The sequence below is a fragment of the Miscanthus floridulus genome, chromosome 8 (assembly GCF_019320115.1).
Source record: "Miscanthus floridulus cultivar M001 chromosome 8, ASM1932011v1, whole genome shotgun sequence".
Taxonomy (NCBI): Eukaryota; Viridiplantae; Streptophyta; class Magnoliopsida; order Poales; family Poaceae; genus Miscanthus; species Miscanthus floridulus.
In genome coordinates, this window is record NC_089587.1 from 15,020,835 (window position 1) to 15,038,662 (window position 17,828).

Sequence of the window (17,828 nt, forward strand, 5' to 3'; positions counted from 1 at the left end):
TTCATTGATTCAAAACAATGAATTTCTCAATACCTGTTGATGTTGTATGACTTATACAACACATGTTGTTACCTCTTCGAAGAAGATGAATAATGTAAATAAGGATCTTGTGATATAGGAGCCTATAGAATCAATTGTCTCTTGGCAATGAAGAGTAACATCAGCCCCACATAAAAGTGCCAGTAGCTGAGGCTCTAGAAGGTCTCAAAGAATTAGTAAACTAGTTTTTTGATGACTATGAAGTCTATGCTAGTGAAGAAATTCAAATAGAGGGTGGTCCCACCTCATTTGAAGAAGCCATGAGAAGCATTTACTCGTTTGAATGGCAAGAAGCTATGGAAGTTGAAATAAATTTGATGAATACCAATGGTGTTTGGGACTTAGAAAAAATTTCTAATGGAGCCAAAATAGTAGGCTGTGAAAGGGTCTACAAGACAAAATGTGAGTCCAAAGGGAATGTGAAAAAATATAAGGCATGACTTGTAGCAAAAGGCTTTACACAAAGAGAATAAATAGATTACGATGAGAGTTTTCTCTACAGTCTCAGGCAATGATTCTTTTAGAATTATAATGATGTTATTGGCACATTATGATTTAGAGTTATATCAGATGGATATAAAGACCACATTCCTCAACGGGGATTTGTATGAAAACGTTTATATGGCACAACCCAAAGATTTTATTGTGGAAGAAAAAGAACGTATGGGATGCCACCTGTAAAAATCCATTTATGGGTTAAAACAAGCCTCTAGACAGTAGTATTTGAAGTTGATGAAACGATAAGAAAGTTTGAGTTTAAAGAAAATAAGAAGGACAATAGCGTTTATGCGAAGATCTAGAATGAAAAAAAATTCCACATCCTATGTATAGATGACATCCTACTCACTAGTAGTAATGTTAATCTGCCATTGGAGAAGAAGTTTTTGTCCTCAAGTTTCAATGTGAATGATCTTGGTGAAGCCTCATTGGTTCTAGGAATTGAAATTCACCGAGACAAATAAAAAGGGGTATTAGGACTATCACAAAGGCATACTTAGAAAATATTCTAAAGAAATAAAGTATGCATGCAAGTAAACCTATGCTTGCTCCTATAGTCTAAGGGTAATGGATTTGGGAACTTTCAGTGTTTCAGAAACCGATATGAGATCGATCAAATGAACATGGTTCCACATGCTTCAGCTGTTGGAAGGTTAATGAATGTACAAGTAAGAACTTACCCTGATGTAGCTTACGTATCTGGGATATTTTGGCAGAAGTCCAGTCAGATATTATCACTAGAATAGAGTTAAGAATGTCTTGCAATTTTTGCAAAGTATCATAGTCCTCATGCTGAGTAAGAAAGAACAAGTACTCTCAAATAGTTGTGGGTACAAATGTTAAATTTTGACGAGATGTGTAGTGAAATTCACAGTAGTTGCAAACACTCACAGTTAAAGTATTATTGTGGAAAAGCTCCAATAAAATAGTTGTGGTGTCATCAATGATGCATACTATAGTATAGCTTATCATGAGGCCTTAGGAACAGGCAAAAGTTGTTAAGGAAATATGTACCCGGATTTAACAATGGTAGTCAACAGCAATAACCATTTAAAGTAGTTAACTCCTAAGACAACATGTTAAGTGTGCCGCCAAACACATTGACATTAAGTTATATGTTGTAAAGGAGAAAATCCAGAATCATTTTGAAAGCATTGAGCATATAAGTACCAAGCAAGTACTTGCGGATCCGTTTATCAAAGGCTAACCACCCAGTGCGTTCAGAGAATACACAGTCGACATGGGTTTACGGGAAAGCCTATAATTTATGGATACTAATGGTTTAGTTGAGAATCTGTTTCAAAACAGAGAGGTGCATTATAGCTATTTAATATAATGGCAACTGACCGTGACGATGAGGCACGCTCTATACACTGATTTATGATGGAATAGAAAAAAGATAAAGTAAGTTAAGTTTAAGTCATAAGGTGAGATAAATGGGGAGAATGTTAGATTGATCTCCACCAATTGGCCCAACGCCCAATTGAGCCCTTGATCTGCGCCCTGATCGGGGGCGCCCAGTCGTTCTCCTGTCTGATTGCCCCTCGTCGCGTAGCGCTATAAAGAGAAAGGTGGGGGCTGGGGCGCAAGGTACGAGGTTCACTGTAGCCGCTAGCGCCCCACCGAGGTTCCTAGCCCTAGTTCGATCTAGAAGGACGCGCTGTAAGCGACGGGAAGTCCACACCGCCTTCACCTTCGCCACTGGTCCGCGCCTATGCTGCTGCTACCGTCGACGACCTAGCGGGCACCTGCATGGCTTCCCCTACACCGACACGTCGCTGCGGCGCCATAACCACGACTGCACTTTAGAAGATACATCAACAAATTCTTTATCTAACTTAAGTTTCACCCGCTAAATCTACACCTACATGTCCTATCAAGTCTATCAGCTCGAAGTACAATAATCATCTCAAACAACTGCACTGTTGAGCAAAGGCCTACCTCTGACGAACCAAGGGCAGTACTTGGGAGACCAGCCGGTGGTGAGATCCACGACGACGACGATAGATGTGTGAGAAACAATCACACATCATCATCCCATGCATGATGAATCCAACTGGAATCAGGCAGCTTTAGCTCGTGGTTATGAAGGTGATCGAGTAGCCTTTCTGCAGGTTTTAGTGTGCTAGCTGCTGCTCTGATGCATGCCCGATCGAGACATGCGTGCGTGTCGCGCTCTGGTTCGCTTGTTCTACTGTATCTTGCTAGCTGCTTGGCCGTGGGCGCCACGACTATTGTCAGTTTGTCAATGGCTCTGTATCACGCACGCACTGTGTTACTCACTCTGTCCATAAAAACATGTAACTATGGTTGCGTGGCAGAAAAAATAGTTCACGTTTCATTAAATTTCTAGCAAATAGTATTTATATTTATGATTTTAAATCAATTTATTATAAAAATACATTTCATAATTAATCTAATGATATTTATTTAATATCATAAATATTGATATTTTTTATTTATAATTAGTTAAACTTAAGATGCTAAGATGTGACACTGTGCTAGAATCGTAGGTTTTCGTGGACGGAGGGAGTAAGCAACCCAACGTGCTCAGTATTAGAGTTCAGGTGAGCGGGCCAAACCGAGCCTGATCACGAGCTCGATTAGACGACTACGGCATCGTGCAGGTTTACCACGCGGTCGACTGCCCACCGGTCATATCCATTCTCTGTTAAGTCGCTTTAACTTTATTGATTTAATACTTAGCAATAACATTCTATTAGTATTACTGCATCGTGCAGGTTTAATTACCATACCCACATAGTGGTGCCGCCCAACCCTAATCTTCCACGTATCATGGCCCGACTCAAATTGTTGTTGCCCCCAATCCCGACGAAATAAGTTCCTAAAGGTAAACCATCACGCATATCAAATTTCCCTAGTATTTGAGTCCTGCAGGTTATTGTTTTTTTTTAATTATTGAACAAAGGGAGTGGGGGGGGCGGGGAGTCCCCATATGCTAGATAAACTAGTGGTGGTGGGCATAAGCCCTACATACAGGGCTTAGCCTGAGAGTCATTACATCATCCTGAGAGGGATAAGGAGCGATTACAAACTAAACATGTAGCACCATGTGTCAACAACATTTTTAAATTTTGGCGGCAACTGGCATCTCCAGTCCGCAGCCGACTCTGCATCTCAGCAATAGGCGCGGAAGGCTTGGTTGTTCATGGCGGAACACGACCTCGTTCCTGTGGCCCTATTCGGCTTACCTTAAAAGTCAGTTTGTTCGATTTCTTTTTTCAGCCGAAACAATATTTTTCTCTTTTAACAATTCAGCTTTGACTTGTTTTTTCAGCCAATTTCAGTCAAGCGAACAGGGCCATGGCGCTGGCGTTTCAACAGCATAGGAGGAGGAAAGTAGATGTCATGGCGCTAGCGTTGAATTCGGCAGCTCAGGGTTCCAAAGTTCAGCATCTAGCGCGGTATGGATTGCTCCTCCACCAATGTTTCTCCAGAATTCGATTGCGAGGGGGCAGCGGCTAATAATATGCAGCCTGTTCGCTTGCTCGTAAACGATCGTAAATTTCTAGCTGGGAATAGTGTTTTTCTCTCACACCAAACCAGCCAGCAGTAAATAATCCACGATACGATACGGCCTCCCGAACAGGCTGATGGTCAGCTGTTTTCTCTTCTCCAGTGCAGATCTCACATTGGGAGCTTTCAACAATGTTTTCCAGCAGCAGATTATCCCTGATCTGAATCCTTCCTTGTATTAGCTGCCATCCAAAGAATCTGACTCTTGGAGGGGCATAGTTCTTCCATACAAAACTTGTGCATATCACTTTGTTGGTCGTTCTGGATCGTCATCTTGAATGAATTTCGTGGTAGTGTTTGGGCCTTTCGTGACATATTTTGCCTCCTCACGAAATCTCCGTTTCCTACCGGTGTGTACCTAGGCACACAAAGGCTCCGTTCGGTTTACCTTATAATTCGGATTATTCAACTTGTTTTTTTCAGACGGAACAGTATTTTTCTCTCATAACAATTCAGCTAAGTTTCAGCAAGCCAAACAGGACAAGTACTTAGCTTGGGTGTCCTGCGTGGCGGGGCCTTGCAATGAATAGTGTGGACTGTGGAGTACGAGAGGCAGCGTGCACATTCTCCATCCCTCTTTGTGCACACATTTCCCTGTAAAACATCAAGTGCTCTTGTCTACAACAGCAGAACAGCTTAGCTAGTCCAATGAGCCATGCATCTACCTGCTGGGGGCGTGACTATCCGAGAGTCCCTATTCATGTCCTGATTTCACAAGGGCATGGATACATGCATCCACCCCTTGCGATTATTGCTTCTTGCATCGCAAGGTTTATCAATTCGTGAATTATCTTTTGTTGGTAACTTTTCACTGAAGATACGTTAAAGCTCAGAAATAAGAGCTCGGTTTTTTACTAGTCATTTCCATTGAAGTAAGGAATCAAATATCCTTGTCAGCCAAGCAAAGACAGTCACTGAAGTTACCGTTTTGCAGTGCTTCTTATGACCTTTTTTTTAATATATAAACGGATTCTAACGGAAAAGCCCCATTGGTGGGGTGGTGCAGCCGTGGGACTCCACCCATCAGTATATAGGCAAAACCACATTTAAACATCAGCCGAGCGGCTAAAGTTGTCCGGTTTAGATAGTTCGATTGCTAATAATATTCAGTTTGAAGTTTTGATGGCCAAAATCAGATTCGACCGGTGGTTTAAAGGCCAAAAATATACTTATCATCCTATGTTTAATGGCTGTATCTATAACCGCATTCATTCCCATCCCCACCACAGGGGCGCAAGGATAGCTTTAGATAGTAAAGAGGAAGGTTAGATGCTAGTTTTTTTTTAACAAAGTACATAGATCTGTGGATAAACTACTATGGATTTACATGTCTCAAATTATTTCAGAACCCCAAATAAAGCACATTTCTTATGAATACAATTTTCATTGTTTTCAACTTCTGTGGTGTTTCCAGCATATATCCCCCATAAGCATGCATAGGTAATTCTGAGCTCTAGCGTGTTTACGTAAGGGCGGGCTTCCCTTGTGCGTGAGATTTGTCGAGACAATGCGAATAATTCAACAAAGGCATGATCATGCTATGCCCATGCATGATGATGTACTTATTAATCACCGCGCACCCATACGATGGCTAAAATTTTCATAGCAGGGAGGGAAGCAACCAGCAGAGAGGCAGACAGCACCATCTTTAACCGACACAAGCATCTGAATTTGGTTAGGAGGGACGACTAGTCATCATGAACCTAGCTAGCTAGGCCTTGTTTAGATTGAGGTTATGAATCAGTATTTGATATTGTAGCACTTTCGTTTGTATTTGACAATTATTATCCAATCATGACCTAACTAGGCTCAAAAGATTCGTCTCGTAATTTATAATTAAACTGTATAATTAATTATTTTTTTATCTATATTTAATACTCCATACATGTGTCCAAAGATTTAATATGATAAAAAGAGTAAAAAAACTTGTAATCTAAACATGGCCCTAGCCGTGGTAGGAAGCTCGAAACGCCAAATCTGTTGCCATCACTCTGTATATAGGCATGCGTGCGGTAATAGGCAAATTCCAAAGACAAGCAGCAAGACGTCCACCGATCACTTGTACGGCTACGTACGCACACTATCTAGGTAGCTTGCTTAATCCTTCAATAGTTCAATAGCCCGTGTCTGTCTACTTAGCCATCTCCATCACACGTAGTAGATCATCATGTTGACATGGATGGATTAAAGGGGCACATGCGGTTACGATGGCCATCCTATGTACCAGTGCTGAAACTCAAAAATGACAGCTGGTGTAGTACTCCCCCTGTCCCAAATTATCGCTTTTGGTTTCCATGCTACAAGTTTAACTCGATTGATATAAAATACGTGTAATATTTGTATCTCCAAATAGATTTATTAAAAAGCTACATTCAAAGATCTTTTCAATGATACCAATTATGTACCATAAATATTAATATTTTTAATAGATATTGTGTTAAAGTTGTTTCTTGATAAGCGAAAACGACTGATATTTTGGGACGGAGGGAGTAGACGATGGATAAGAGAATCCATACTGCACAGTTGTTACAGGATAATCTGGAATCGCATCAGTCTAAGGGCCAGTTGATATCTCCGGCTAAGTATTAGCTACCAAAGTTTCGCTAGTGAGGTATCCAAACGGATGAACTAAAAGTAGGTGGCTAAACTTTAGTCAGGCAAGAGCTAACTTTTAGGTCCCATTTGGTTACTAGGAGATTTTTGGAATGCAGATAAAAGTAATAGATCGTAAGAGTCATAAATAGTAGATCATGTATCAGAGTTTCTAAAGTAATAGATCATAAGAGACATAAATAATTCATAAGACCATCATTCGATATTATTGTCGAATAATAATAACTCATCTATAAATTTAACTCAAACAGCGACCGTTAAGTTTTAACTTGCTACGTCTAGTCCACTACGCCAAAACAGTAGCGGCAGGAGACCACTATTATACGGCTGCTATAACTACCCCTACAATCACTATTTAGTACCTTGGTCGTCACAAGGATATTCGCATATAGAGACTTAAGAAGCAAATTGACCCCAGTGGGAGGGTTGGAAACAGTGATTAATTAGCACATTAATTACATACATCACTCTATTTAGACCATGGGCTAGTTGTAAGTAGGCACATTTTTATTAGGATTAGTGGTAACAAATCACTTCCCATTTGATCTTTGCACAAATCACTCTCGTCTTACATCGAAGATTTGCCCTGCCTCGCATCGCAGTCGCAGCTGAATATGTAGCGTTTTGCAAATGCTGACATTGGCACGGCGCGGGGCCGGCAACCCAGGCATGCACGGTCAACCCAACGAATGATGGCACGGCGCGCGCCTTGGAGTACGTACTACGTCGCGAATTGTAGAGGGAAACAAAACAACGAGCGCCCCCTGTCTAGGAGTGGCTCGACCTCCTTCCGTTTCAAAATATCTATTATTTTTGTTTTTTAAAAAACAACTTTGATAAAAATATATATTAAAAAATATAAATATTTATAATATATAATTAGTATAATTGGAAAGATCTTTAAAACTAGTTTTTTTTAATAAATTTATTTATATATATAAATATTGCATAGATTTTCTATCAATCGAGTTAAACTTACGGAAAACCAAAAACGATAGATAATTTATGACGGAGTGAGTACTTATATACTCCTCTCTGCCTGCCACGACGGGTCGACCGATCGAGTACAAATCATTAGGATGGTCCCGATTCGATCATCGAATCGAATGGATGGATCAGTGGCCATGATGCAGGCCGTGGTGCTTCACGGACTCGCTCACCTGTTGCCCTTTGCTATTGTGCACGCTTTTGTTCTTTTGCCTCTTTCTGGCACCCCGGTCTGCCCCGCGCCGGCCGCGGAACGACCCAGTAGCAATAGCCGATGCCCAAACGCCCCAACCCCGACCAGCGGGGCCGGCCGGGTCGGAGACCAGGGGTGGATGCGTTGCGTTTGCGTAGTACCGTACCACGCTACAGTCAAGATGGCAAACAACAGGGGCCTGCAACTTTTGTTTAAGGCGGCCTCGTGCATGCAGTGCCAAAGAGGAATGTTGAGTTAGGCTGTGTTTAGTTGGACGAAATTTGGAAATTTAGTTACTGTAGTATTTTTGTTTTTATTTAGCAATTAGTATTCAATTATGGACTAATTAGGCTCAAAACGTTCGTCTCGCGATTTCTAACCAAATTATGCAATTAATTTTTTTTTTGTCTACATTTAATGCTCCATGTACGTATCGCAAGATTCGATGTGATGACTACTGTAGCACTTTTTGGGAAAACTTTTTGGAACTAAACAAGGCCTTAATAGAGAATACATAGATTGAGGCCATGTTTGGTTCTCTAGTTCATGGACTAAAAGTTTTAATTTATTTTAGTCCATGGACTAAAAGTGAACTAAAGTGGTGTTTGGTTCCTTAAACTAAAATGGACTAAAGTGGAGAGAGAAAGAGGACAATAAATAAGAGGCATGTGTGTCCTCAACACTTTTTAGTCTATTTTAGTTCAGTTTTGTGGACTAAAGAACTAAAGGATTTTAATTCACTTTTAGTCTAAGTGTTTGGCTATTTAGTCTAACTAAAATATAAATTTTAATCTAAAATATTTTAGTCCATGGAACAAACACCCTCTGAATTTTGATTTTTGAGACCATCTTTCTCTTATATACTAGATGGTACGAGGTTCTAGAAGCGCAAGACCGGTGCCGTAGCCTCGGCAGCATTGACTCTGGCTCCGTCCAGCCAGCCGTGCATGTATCAATTACGATCGAGATAAGATCATTTTTATCTCTAAAATTAGGATGGAAGAACCGTTATGGAAGATCATTTTAGGGCTCTCTCTCTCTCATAAATACGAGTAGTCTCCAACCCAATGGATGTAGCGAAAAGTCGTTGGCATTCCCCCTCTCTCCTGGTTCTCGTCTCGTTTCTCTCTCCCTCCGCGGGCGCGAAGTTAGCGCAGCTACGAGACAAGGCACACGTACTAGTACTACTGCGCCGTTGCCTGCCTGCCTGCCTTGCACCACCACCACCGCAGGTCCGGTCCGGTCCGCTACTAAACAAACCAGCCCAGCGCCCCAGCGAGAGGGAGGGAGGAGGGGAGAGGGGGGGCCGGGGTCGGCACGGCGGGCAGAATTGCCTCCTGCTGCGTGCTGCCAGAGGGGTCGCACGGACATCGGAGGGAGTGATCAATCAAGCCCAGGTGGGAGGAGGGAGGAGGAGAGATCCGTCCCGTCCCGGAGGTGGCCTCCGGGAGATCGATCGGTCTCGGTTTCGGTGGATGGGGATGGCGCCCGCCGGGTGGGTGTCCGGGCTGGTGGCGGAGAGCTTCTTCGTGGCGTGCCCCGCGCACGAGTCCCGCAAGAAGAACGAGCGCAACATCTTCTGCCTCGCCTGCTGCGCCAGCATCTGCCCGCACTGCGCCCCCGCGCACCGCCACCACCCGCTCCTCCAGGTCAGTCTCCTCTCGTCTCGTCTCGTCTCCCCTTCGTCTCCTCTTCCTCCTTCCCCTCTCCTGCCATGGCATGGCATGCACCTGCCTGGTGCCTGCTACCAGATACTTCTATCTGTCTTGCCACTGTACAGAGAGACGATCGTACTATACGAACTCCACTCCACTCGCTCCTTCGGATGATCGGTCGATCTGACATCCAAAAATTTCTACTCCTTCTCACTGCTGCGTGCTCTCCTCTGCTTGTTGTTGGATTAACACAGCCGGGGGCAGGCAGGAGGCAGCAGCTTTTGGGTTATTGCTGGAGGCCTCGGTTCTTGTGCATGGATGGGAACGGGAGTACCAATCAATCAATTTCTTTATTTATTCTCCTCATGGCGATGCGAGTAGTAGTAGATGCTTGCTACTACTTCCTAGAGTATACTACAACAAGTAGAGGAGGGGCATGGCATGGATGTGTATCTCGCTTTTGGCCTTGTTTTGTCGTGTGCTGTCTTTTCACGCGCTGCTCCTTCCTTAGATTTGGTCCCGGTTTAGCCTAATTCCCCTACCATTTTCATATGACTTGATTTGATGCGTGCTCTCGTCTCGTCTGTGTGGGGGAAAGGGAAACGAAAGGAAAGGAAATCCCAGCAGAGCAGAGGATACGCTGCTAATTGCTCATCTCCCTCGTACGAGTTGTTGCTAAACTGTACTTGCTCCCGGTCCTCTCCGTTGTCGCCTTGCGAGGTTTGGTTTGGTTGGGTTGGGTCATGCTCATCTCATCCATCACCATGCATGCATGCCGCTCCCTTGATTAATCTGGGTTTAGAGCGAGCGGCCGCTGATTGGGTCCTGCCATAACCGTCGCCTAATTTGCGCACCAACACCAATTCCATGCATGCTTCGCTTCGCAGCAGTACTACTTCATCGTGGTAATTTCCTTCTCCTACCTACCTACCCGTGTAATAGATTCTGTGTGTATGTAAGGTAGTACTTAGTACAAATTCCACCCCGTTCGCTTGGACTTTTTCGACTAACAAGTCGTACTTTTTCAGAGGGAAGGAACTGTATTTTTTTCTCACACTAAACCGTACTTCAATCATTATTAGCCAAACGACCCCGAGCGAACATGGCACCTCGCCGGGCGTTAGTTATGCGTGGTAAAACTTTTTCGGGTGGGTGGAGCGTACAAATTCGAATTATTTCCCGTGCATGTAGTGAATCATTTCATCCGGTTCCCTCTCTGGGTCTCTCACGAGCTTGTCTTGTCGCTCCCATTTCTTCCCCCTTTCTCCTTTCTTGCAACTAATCCGGTCAGGAGTTGTTGGTGACTTGGTGCTGCTGCGAGTCGAACCCAAAAGACAAAAAGCTGTGGGGAGTTACCGCTGCCTCTTTCCTTGGCCTTTCGCCGGAAATGTGCCTGTGGCTGACTGCGCGGTGAAAATTTCCACACCAGAGCATTCATGCTGTGTGTGCTTGTTTGATCTTATCCTCTTGGGTCATGTTTAGATCCAGCTCCTAAAGTTTTAGGACGTTACGACGGATGTCGGATGTTACGTGAGTTTGCATGGGTTGTTCGGTTCAGGTACTAATAAAAAAAAATTACAGAAAGTCATTAATAAACCACGATACGAATCTACTAAACCTAATTGATCCAGCATTAACATATGTTACTGTAGCACTTTATTGTTAAGTTATGAATTAATTAGGTTTAAAATATTTATTAAGTAAATTAGTAGTAAACTGTGTAATTAATTATTTTTAGTCTATATTTAATACTCTATTTTAAACATTCGATGGCACAGGTATAAAGGCCTCGTTTAGATTAGGGTTAGGAATTAGTATTTGGCACTGTAGTACTTTCGTTTGTATTTGACAATTATTGTCCAATCATGGTCTAACTAGGCTTAAAAGATTTGTCTCATAATTTACAATCAAACTGTGTAATTAGTTATTTTTTTATCTACATTTAATACTCCATGCATGTATTCAAAGATTTGAATGACGGAGAGAGCGAAAAAACTTGCAATCTAAACCAGGCCAAAGTTTTGGGTGGAAACTAAACAAAGTTACTTCCCAGTTCTGTCTCTGGCTTCTTTTTCACCCTCTGCAATGCATGGTGATCTCGTCTCGTCTCCTCGGATGCTATACGCTAGTCGCAGCAAGAATTCGAAACCCCCCCTTGGATCGGATCGGATTCTCTGCGTAATCGCCCTCCTGTTGTGTGCGAGCTTCCATTAATAGGCCTGGTTATCCAAACTGTTTTGCCATGTATAGCAACATTTCCTGCTCGTCCTGGCGCGGCCCCCTGCAGCGCCCCCGGTAAAAATCGAATCCCGCTTTCTACTTTTCATCTTCTTGGAAGGAGTTGTTACCGCCGGGGGGCAGCAGGGCAAAGCAGATTTACCGTATGCGCCCGCGCGGTAACTACGCGCCTCCTCTTTTTTACCAAACAGAGGCATCAACACTATTCTTCCCTTGGGGGCCCCGCCTCGGTACTGTTCGTTCACGGCCAGTGAATTTGCTCTCATCCTCTCTCTCTCTCCATGGTGGATATATACGCCCAATCCTGTGCGTTGGATTTTCCTGTTAGAGGACAGATCCTCTAAGGGCAGTTTCGTCACTGCGGGTGGGTTTTGGGGTCTCCCATGATAAGATCACGACTGGAGGTGGTACTGCTGCCCGGCCGGTCAAAGCATGGGCCATTGTGGCCCAACCCAAGTTTGTACTGCTGCTGTACTACCTGCATTATCTTAAAATCCAGGATTATTGCCTGTCTAAACATGTCTAGCACGAACCTGGAGGCAGACTGGCTTCGTTTTAAGTATGTATCTTGTTTATTTAAGTTTTTTTTTGCTGGAATGGAATTAGGTGCGGCGCTACGTGTACCATGACGTCGTCCGCCTCGACGACCTCGAGAAGCTCATCGACTGCTCCTGTGTTCAGGTGATTCCTTTCAAAAACCACTATTGTATTGTATCATCAGCCACCTTGCTTAAGGATTCTTGGTTCCATTTCTGAAATGATTTTAAGCATTGCAGACTTGCAGTATCACTGCTACTGTGGTGTGATAGTGCTTGCAGATTTGAATTTTTATTGTAGCTGATGATTTACTGTTAATGATTCCCTCTGTGACGTGACTGTGCAGACCTACACGATCAACAGTGCCAAGGTGATCTTCCTGAAGCCGAGGCCTCAGTCCCGGCCTTTCAAGGGCTCCGGCAACATCTGCCTCACATGTGACAGGATCCTCCAGGAGCCCTTCCACTTCTGCTCCCTCTCTTGCAAGGTCAAACAAACCACCACAAAGGACTTGTTGTTTTCACAAGTGTTACATCATCGCCCATGGCCATGGTGCATCATCATATCATTCAGTGAGGATGCATGGCATGCTGAATTCCACGATGACGACTTATGGCAACACATGTCACATGATTTGCATATACGCAGGTGGATCATGTGATGATGCAGGGAGGGGACCTGTCCAACATCCTGCAGTACTACGGCTCCGGCGCCGCGGCGGCGGACCCGGATCACCTCGCCTTCCCGAGGTTCGAGAACCTCCGCGTCGACAGCTCGGACCTCGACGACGACACCGACGGCGGGCAGGTCACCCCGAACTCGACCCTCGAGGACCCGACGCAGCACTATGGCAATGGCGGCGGCGGGGGATCAAGCGACAATGGCGGTGAGGCTAGGGCCTATGGCGGTGCGCGGCGCGGGGGCGAGGCCGCCAAGAGGAAGAAAGGGGGAGGGTTCTTCCCCCAGATCGTGCTGTCGCTCGGCGGTAGCGGCAACAGGAGGAAGGGTGCCCCCCACAGGTCCCCTCTGGCCTAAGCACTTCGTAACTTCGTTCATGTCCCCCCCTTGCTGCTCGTTATCACTGGCTATATCTAGCTAGTAGTAGCGGTTGCAGTGATGGTTTCGGTGGCTATTAATTAGTACTAGCGTGTTATAATAGTCTTAATGATGATTAGCCTTGTAGAGATCAGACGAGAGCTGGTTGGTCGGTTGCTTGGGGAAGGGCCTGGCCTTTTGATCCGTCTAGCAGCTTTGCTAGGGCCATGGCCATCTCAAGGCAGTTGTGTGTGTTGATGTCTTGATGATGATGGAGGGAGACGGAGAGACGGTTGTAAAGCAGTTCCCTTGTTGCCGGCCTAGGTAGGCACTGGTAAGTGGGGCCCACACTTTGCAGCGGGGCCCATACGAGGTGGCTACCAATTTTGTATTTTGCTGTAACAAGGGTTACTTGCATACACTTCCACACCGATATATAAGTAATATATATAAATTGCCCCAGACTGAATATGTTATTAGCAATGCATATTAATATTGTGTGCCACAAGTGATTTTCAGCTGCCTGTTTGGTGTTTAGCAGCTGTTGAGACTTGAGAGTTTCCATGCATGGTTTGTTACATGCATGTAGCTGTAAACTGTGTGTGTGTCCCTGTCTTGCTTTTGAGTTTTGACCTGACCGGCATGTGATGCACACTCCCAGCTCCGGTCCAAACTCTCCAGTCGTGTTGCTGTGACCTGGTTGTTTGATGCAGTTGTGATTCACTTTGCAATGGACCACTGTCTTTGTCCCCTGCCTAGGGATTAAATATTTTCCGACCGTATTCGCTTAGAGGAGTTCAAATATATCCGTATTCGAGTCCGGATATTTAACATTCGATATCGTATCCGTATTCGAATACTTAAATCGCATATTAACGATGTCGATATCCAATCGTATCCTATCCGTGTGATTGACATTATCCGCATTCGAATCTGAATCCGGATAGAAATATAAAAATAAATGTAATATCGATGATATCTATATCGGATCAGTTTTCATCCCTACCTCTGCTGGTGCGTGGAGACAGAGACTGAAAAAGACGAGAGAGAGAGAGAGAGAGAGAGAGAGAGAGAGAGAGAGAGGTGGCAGGTGCAATGCAAATATGGAAAATACAATGCTTGTCCGACGTAGTGTCAATGGGCTTGATGCCTGTTTTTTCCATGAGAATCTCCCTATTAGAGGACAGATGGGTCATTTTAGCCTCTAGAAAAGTCCTTCATGTGAGGTTACATTATCGTGTGAGACACTGAGACCGCAGAGGTTTGAATTTTTCTATTTTCTAAAAAAAATGTGAGGTTACATGGGGAGGACCGAGGACGATGGTTGTTCATCTCTGTCCAAAGGTGTAGAGCCAGGAATCTAGAATAGAGGTATTATCAACAACAAAAATTAGAGAATTATATATACATATATAAAATTAGCAAAGATAACAATACTTGTAGCATTCCATTACTCAAACATTATTCCAGGAATTTTGGTCCTTTTTTCTACTCCTTCATTTCAAATTAAGACAATTCCAAAAAATGATTTAGGGCAGCTCCAACAATGTTTAAACAACTAGCGCATAGTATACTAGCTATTTTATTCAATTAAAATGAGAGAGAATGGTAAGTTAGCTAGCTAATTAAGCTCACACCCTTTCTTATGATTCATGTGTCTATGTTCAAATATTTTTCTATATTAATAACATGTTAGGTTACTGTATTTTTATTTTCTCAAGTTCACATAAGCTAGCAAGTTAAATTTATTACTCCCTTCATATTGGTAATTCAAGTCGTTTTGGATAGCGACACGGTCTCCAAAGCATAACTTTGACTTTTTATTTTAATAAAAATATTTTATTGGAAAGTGATATATGTATATTTTTATAAAAATACTTTTCAAGACAAATCTATTCATATGGTTTTCACATTTCTAAACTCAACAACTTAAAAGTTATTCATGATTTAAATTCCTAATGTTTGATCCAAGCCCTGTCAAAAACGACTTGAATTACCAGTATGGAGGGAGTACTAAAAGTGCGAAGAGAATAGGGGTACTTCTGCCATTGGGCGCCTTTTTCGGAAGCATGGCTTTTTGAGTGACCAACACCAGTGATATAGGGAGTCGGGACCAGGGAATTGTTTTGTTGTATCGAATGACACTACTATATAGGAATCTTTTGCGAGGCGGTCAGAAACAGTTTTCCGAGGTGGGCAAAACAAACGCCTCGGAGGAAAGGTCACGGTAAATGGTGGGTTTTCACAGGCGGGCAAACTGCCCGCCTCGGTAAATGAATTTTGCAAAAAAACAAATCCAGCCCGCAAGCCCAGTGGCCCACCAAGCCCGCCCGTCGGGATCTACCGCCGCCGCCGGGAGCACCGCCATCGGATGTAGCCGGCCTCCCGCAGCCGGATCCGGGCACACGCCACCTCATCGGGTCGCCTCGCCGTCGGGGTCTGGCCCAGAATCCTCCACCGCTTGCTGGAGCCGCGCCGCTGCCCCTACATGCCCGATCTGCCACCGCCGTCGTCGAGGTAGCGGCTGAAAGTTCTAGTTTGGTTTTGGTTAATTGATAAAACCCTAAGTGCTAACCTAGTATATCAAAGTGATTATGAAATAGATAGCACTACTCCAAGTAATGAAGCAATGATGAAGATCATGATGATGGTGATGGCATGGTGATGATCAAATGCTTGAACTTAGAAAAGAAGAATGAGAAAAAAAAGGCTCAAGGCAAAGGTATAAATAGTAGGAGCCACTTTGTTTTAAGTAATCGAGACACTTAGCGAGTGTGATTACATTTATGATCGATAGCCGTACTATTAAGAGAGGTGAAACTCGTATCGAAATACGGTTATCAAAGTGCCACTAGATGCTCTAACTCATTGCATATGCATATAGGATATAGTGGAGTGCTAACACCCTTGAAAATGTTTGTGAAAAATATGCTAACATATGTGCACAAGGTGATACACTTGGTGGTTGGCACATTAGAGCAAGGGTTAGGAACTTCACCGGTAGAGAGAGTGCGGACAGTCTGACGGTGCCACCGACGCCCTAGACAGAAAAGACGGAGGTCACTGTAAGTGATCGGACGCTAGTCTCGGTAGGACCGGCGCGTCCGGTCAGGTGAAGCATGAAGACGCTGGCGTCGGTCTCTGACCGGACGCTAGGTCACTTAGTGACCGGACGCTGGAAGATTGCGCCCGGTCCTGCTGACGTGGCAGCGCACAGGGGAGTTGTCGTGTGACCGAACGCTGGGTGTGTCCGGTCGAGCATCGTCTCTGGATGCTTACTAGAAACGATCGGACGCTGGGGTTCAGCGTCCGGTCACTTTAAGCTACTGCGTCCGGTCATCACTTGGCCGTTGAGATCGGGCGATCAACATTTGAAGAGAGGGGACACGTGGCACGCATCGCGTGACTGGACGTTGAGGTCCAGCGTCCGGTCGATTTGACCGGAGCGTTCGGTCACCCCTGTTGTGCCCAGTGAAGAGGTACAACGGCTCTATTTCGTGGGGGCTTCTATTTAAGCCCCATAGCTGGCTCAAGCTCACTCTCTTGACCATTTGCATTGACATAGCAACCTTGTAAGCTTAGCCAAAGCCCTCCCACTCATCTCCATCATTGATCCATCATCATTGTGAGATTGAGAGAGAATCCAAGTGCATTGCTTGAGTGATTGCATCTAGAGGCACTTGGTATTTGTGTTTCGCTGCGGGATTCACTTGTTTCTCTTGGTGGTTGCCACCACCTAGATGGCTTGGAGCAGCGGAGGAGGATTGACACGAGTTGGTGATTGTTCGTGGCCATCTTCGGCGATTGTGAGGGGATTTGTACCTTCCTCGGTGGAGTGCTGAAAGGTAACTCTAGTGGATTGCTTGTGTCATTGAGTTACCTCACTTGTGGGTAGGTTTTTGCGGTGTCCAATTATGTGGACGAGGTTCGTGCAACACCTCTTAGCCGCCGAACCACCAAGTGTTGGTCGACACAACGGGGACATAGCGTGTTGGCAAGCACGTGAACCTTAGGAGAAAATTGGTTGTCTCTTGCCCTTTGGTATTCTCCCAGTGATTGATAAAGTATTCATCTTGTGATTGGTTCACTCCTCTACGCGGCGGTATAATCACCTCACTTACTCATTTATATTTCCGCAAACTAGCTATAACAAGCTCTTTAGTGTAGCTAGAATTGAGAGCTTGCTTTGTGGATTAAGTTCATCTAGTGGAGCTCTTTAGTGTAGCAATTGTGAGAGCTCTTAGTGAGTAGTGACCTTGTAAATTATGTGCCTAGTGATCATAACAACTAGAATTGTTGGATAGGTGGCTTACAACCCTTGTAGAGCTAGAGCAAGTTTGTATTTCGCTATTTGTTATACTAATCAAATTGCTCTAGTCGGTTTATAGATTTTTAAATAGGCTATTCACCTCCCTCTAGCCATATAGGACCTTTCAGTGGCCGGATCCCCCGCCGGAGACGATGTGGCGGTCGGGTCTGCCACCAGAGATGAGGTG

General features: G+C 44.3%; 1 protein-coding gene across 1 annotated transcript; it reads left to right on the plus strand.

Moving 5' to 3' along the window:
- The first annotated feature begins 9,143 nt into the window (after positions 1-9,143).
- LOC136471189 (protein RGF1 INDUCIBLE TRANSCRIPTION FACTOR 1-like) lies at positions 9,144-13,830 on the plus strand. The gene is made up of 4 exons (XM_066468930.1): positions 9,144-9,516; positions 12,367-12,441; positions 12,644-12,784; positions 12,946-13,830. Exons 1-4 carry the CDS (start codon positions 9,343-9,345, stop codon positions 13,330-13,332), a joined length of 777 nt encoding a protein of 258 aa, XP_066325027.1. The 5' UTR covers positions 9,144-9,342; the 3' UTR covers positions 13,333-13,830.
- The last annotated feature ends 3,998 nt before the right edge of the window (positions 13,831-17,828 follow it).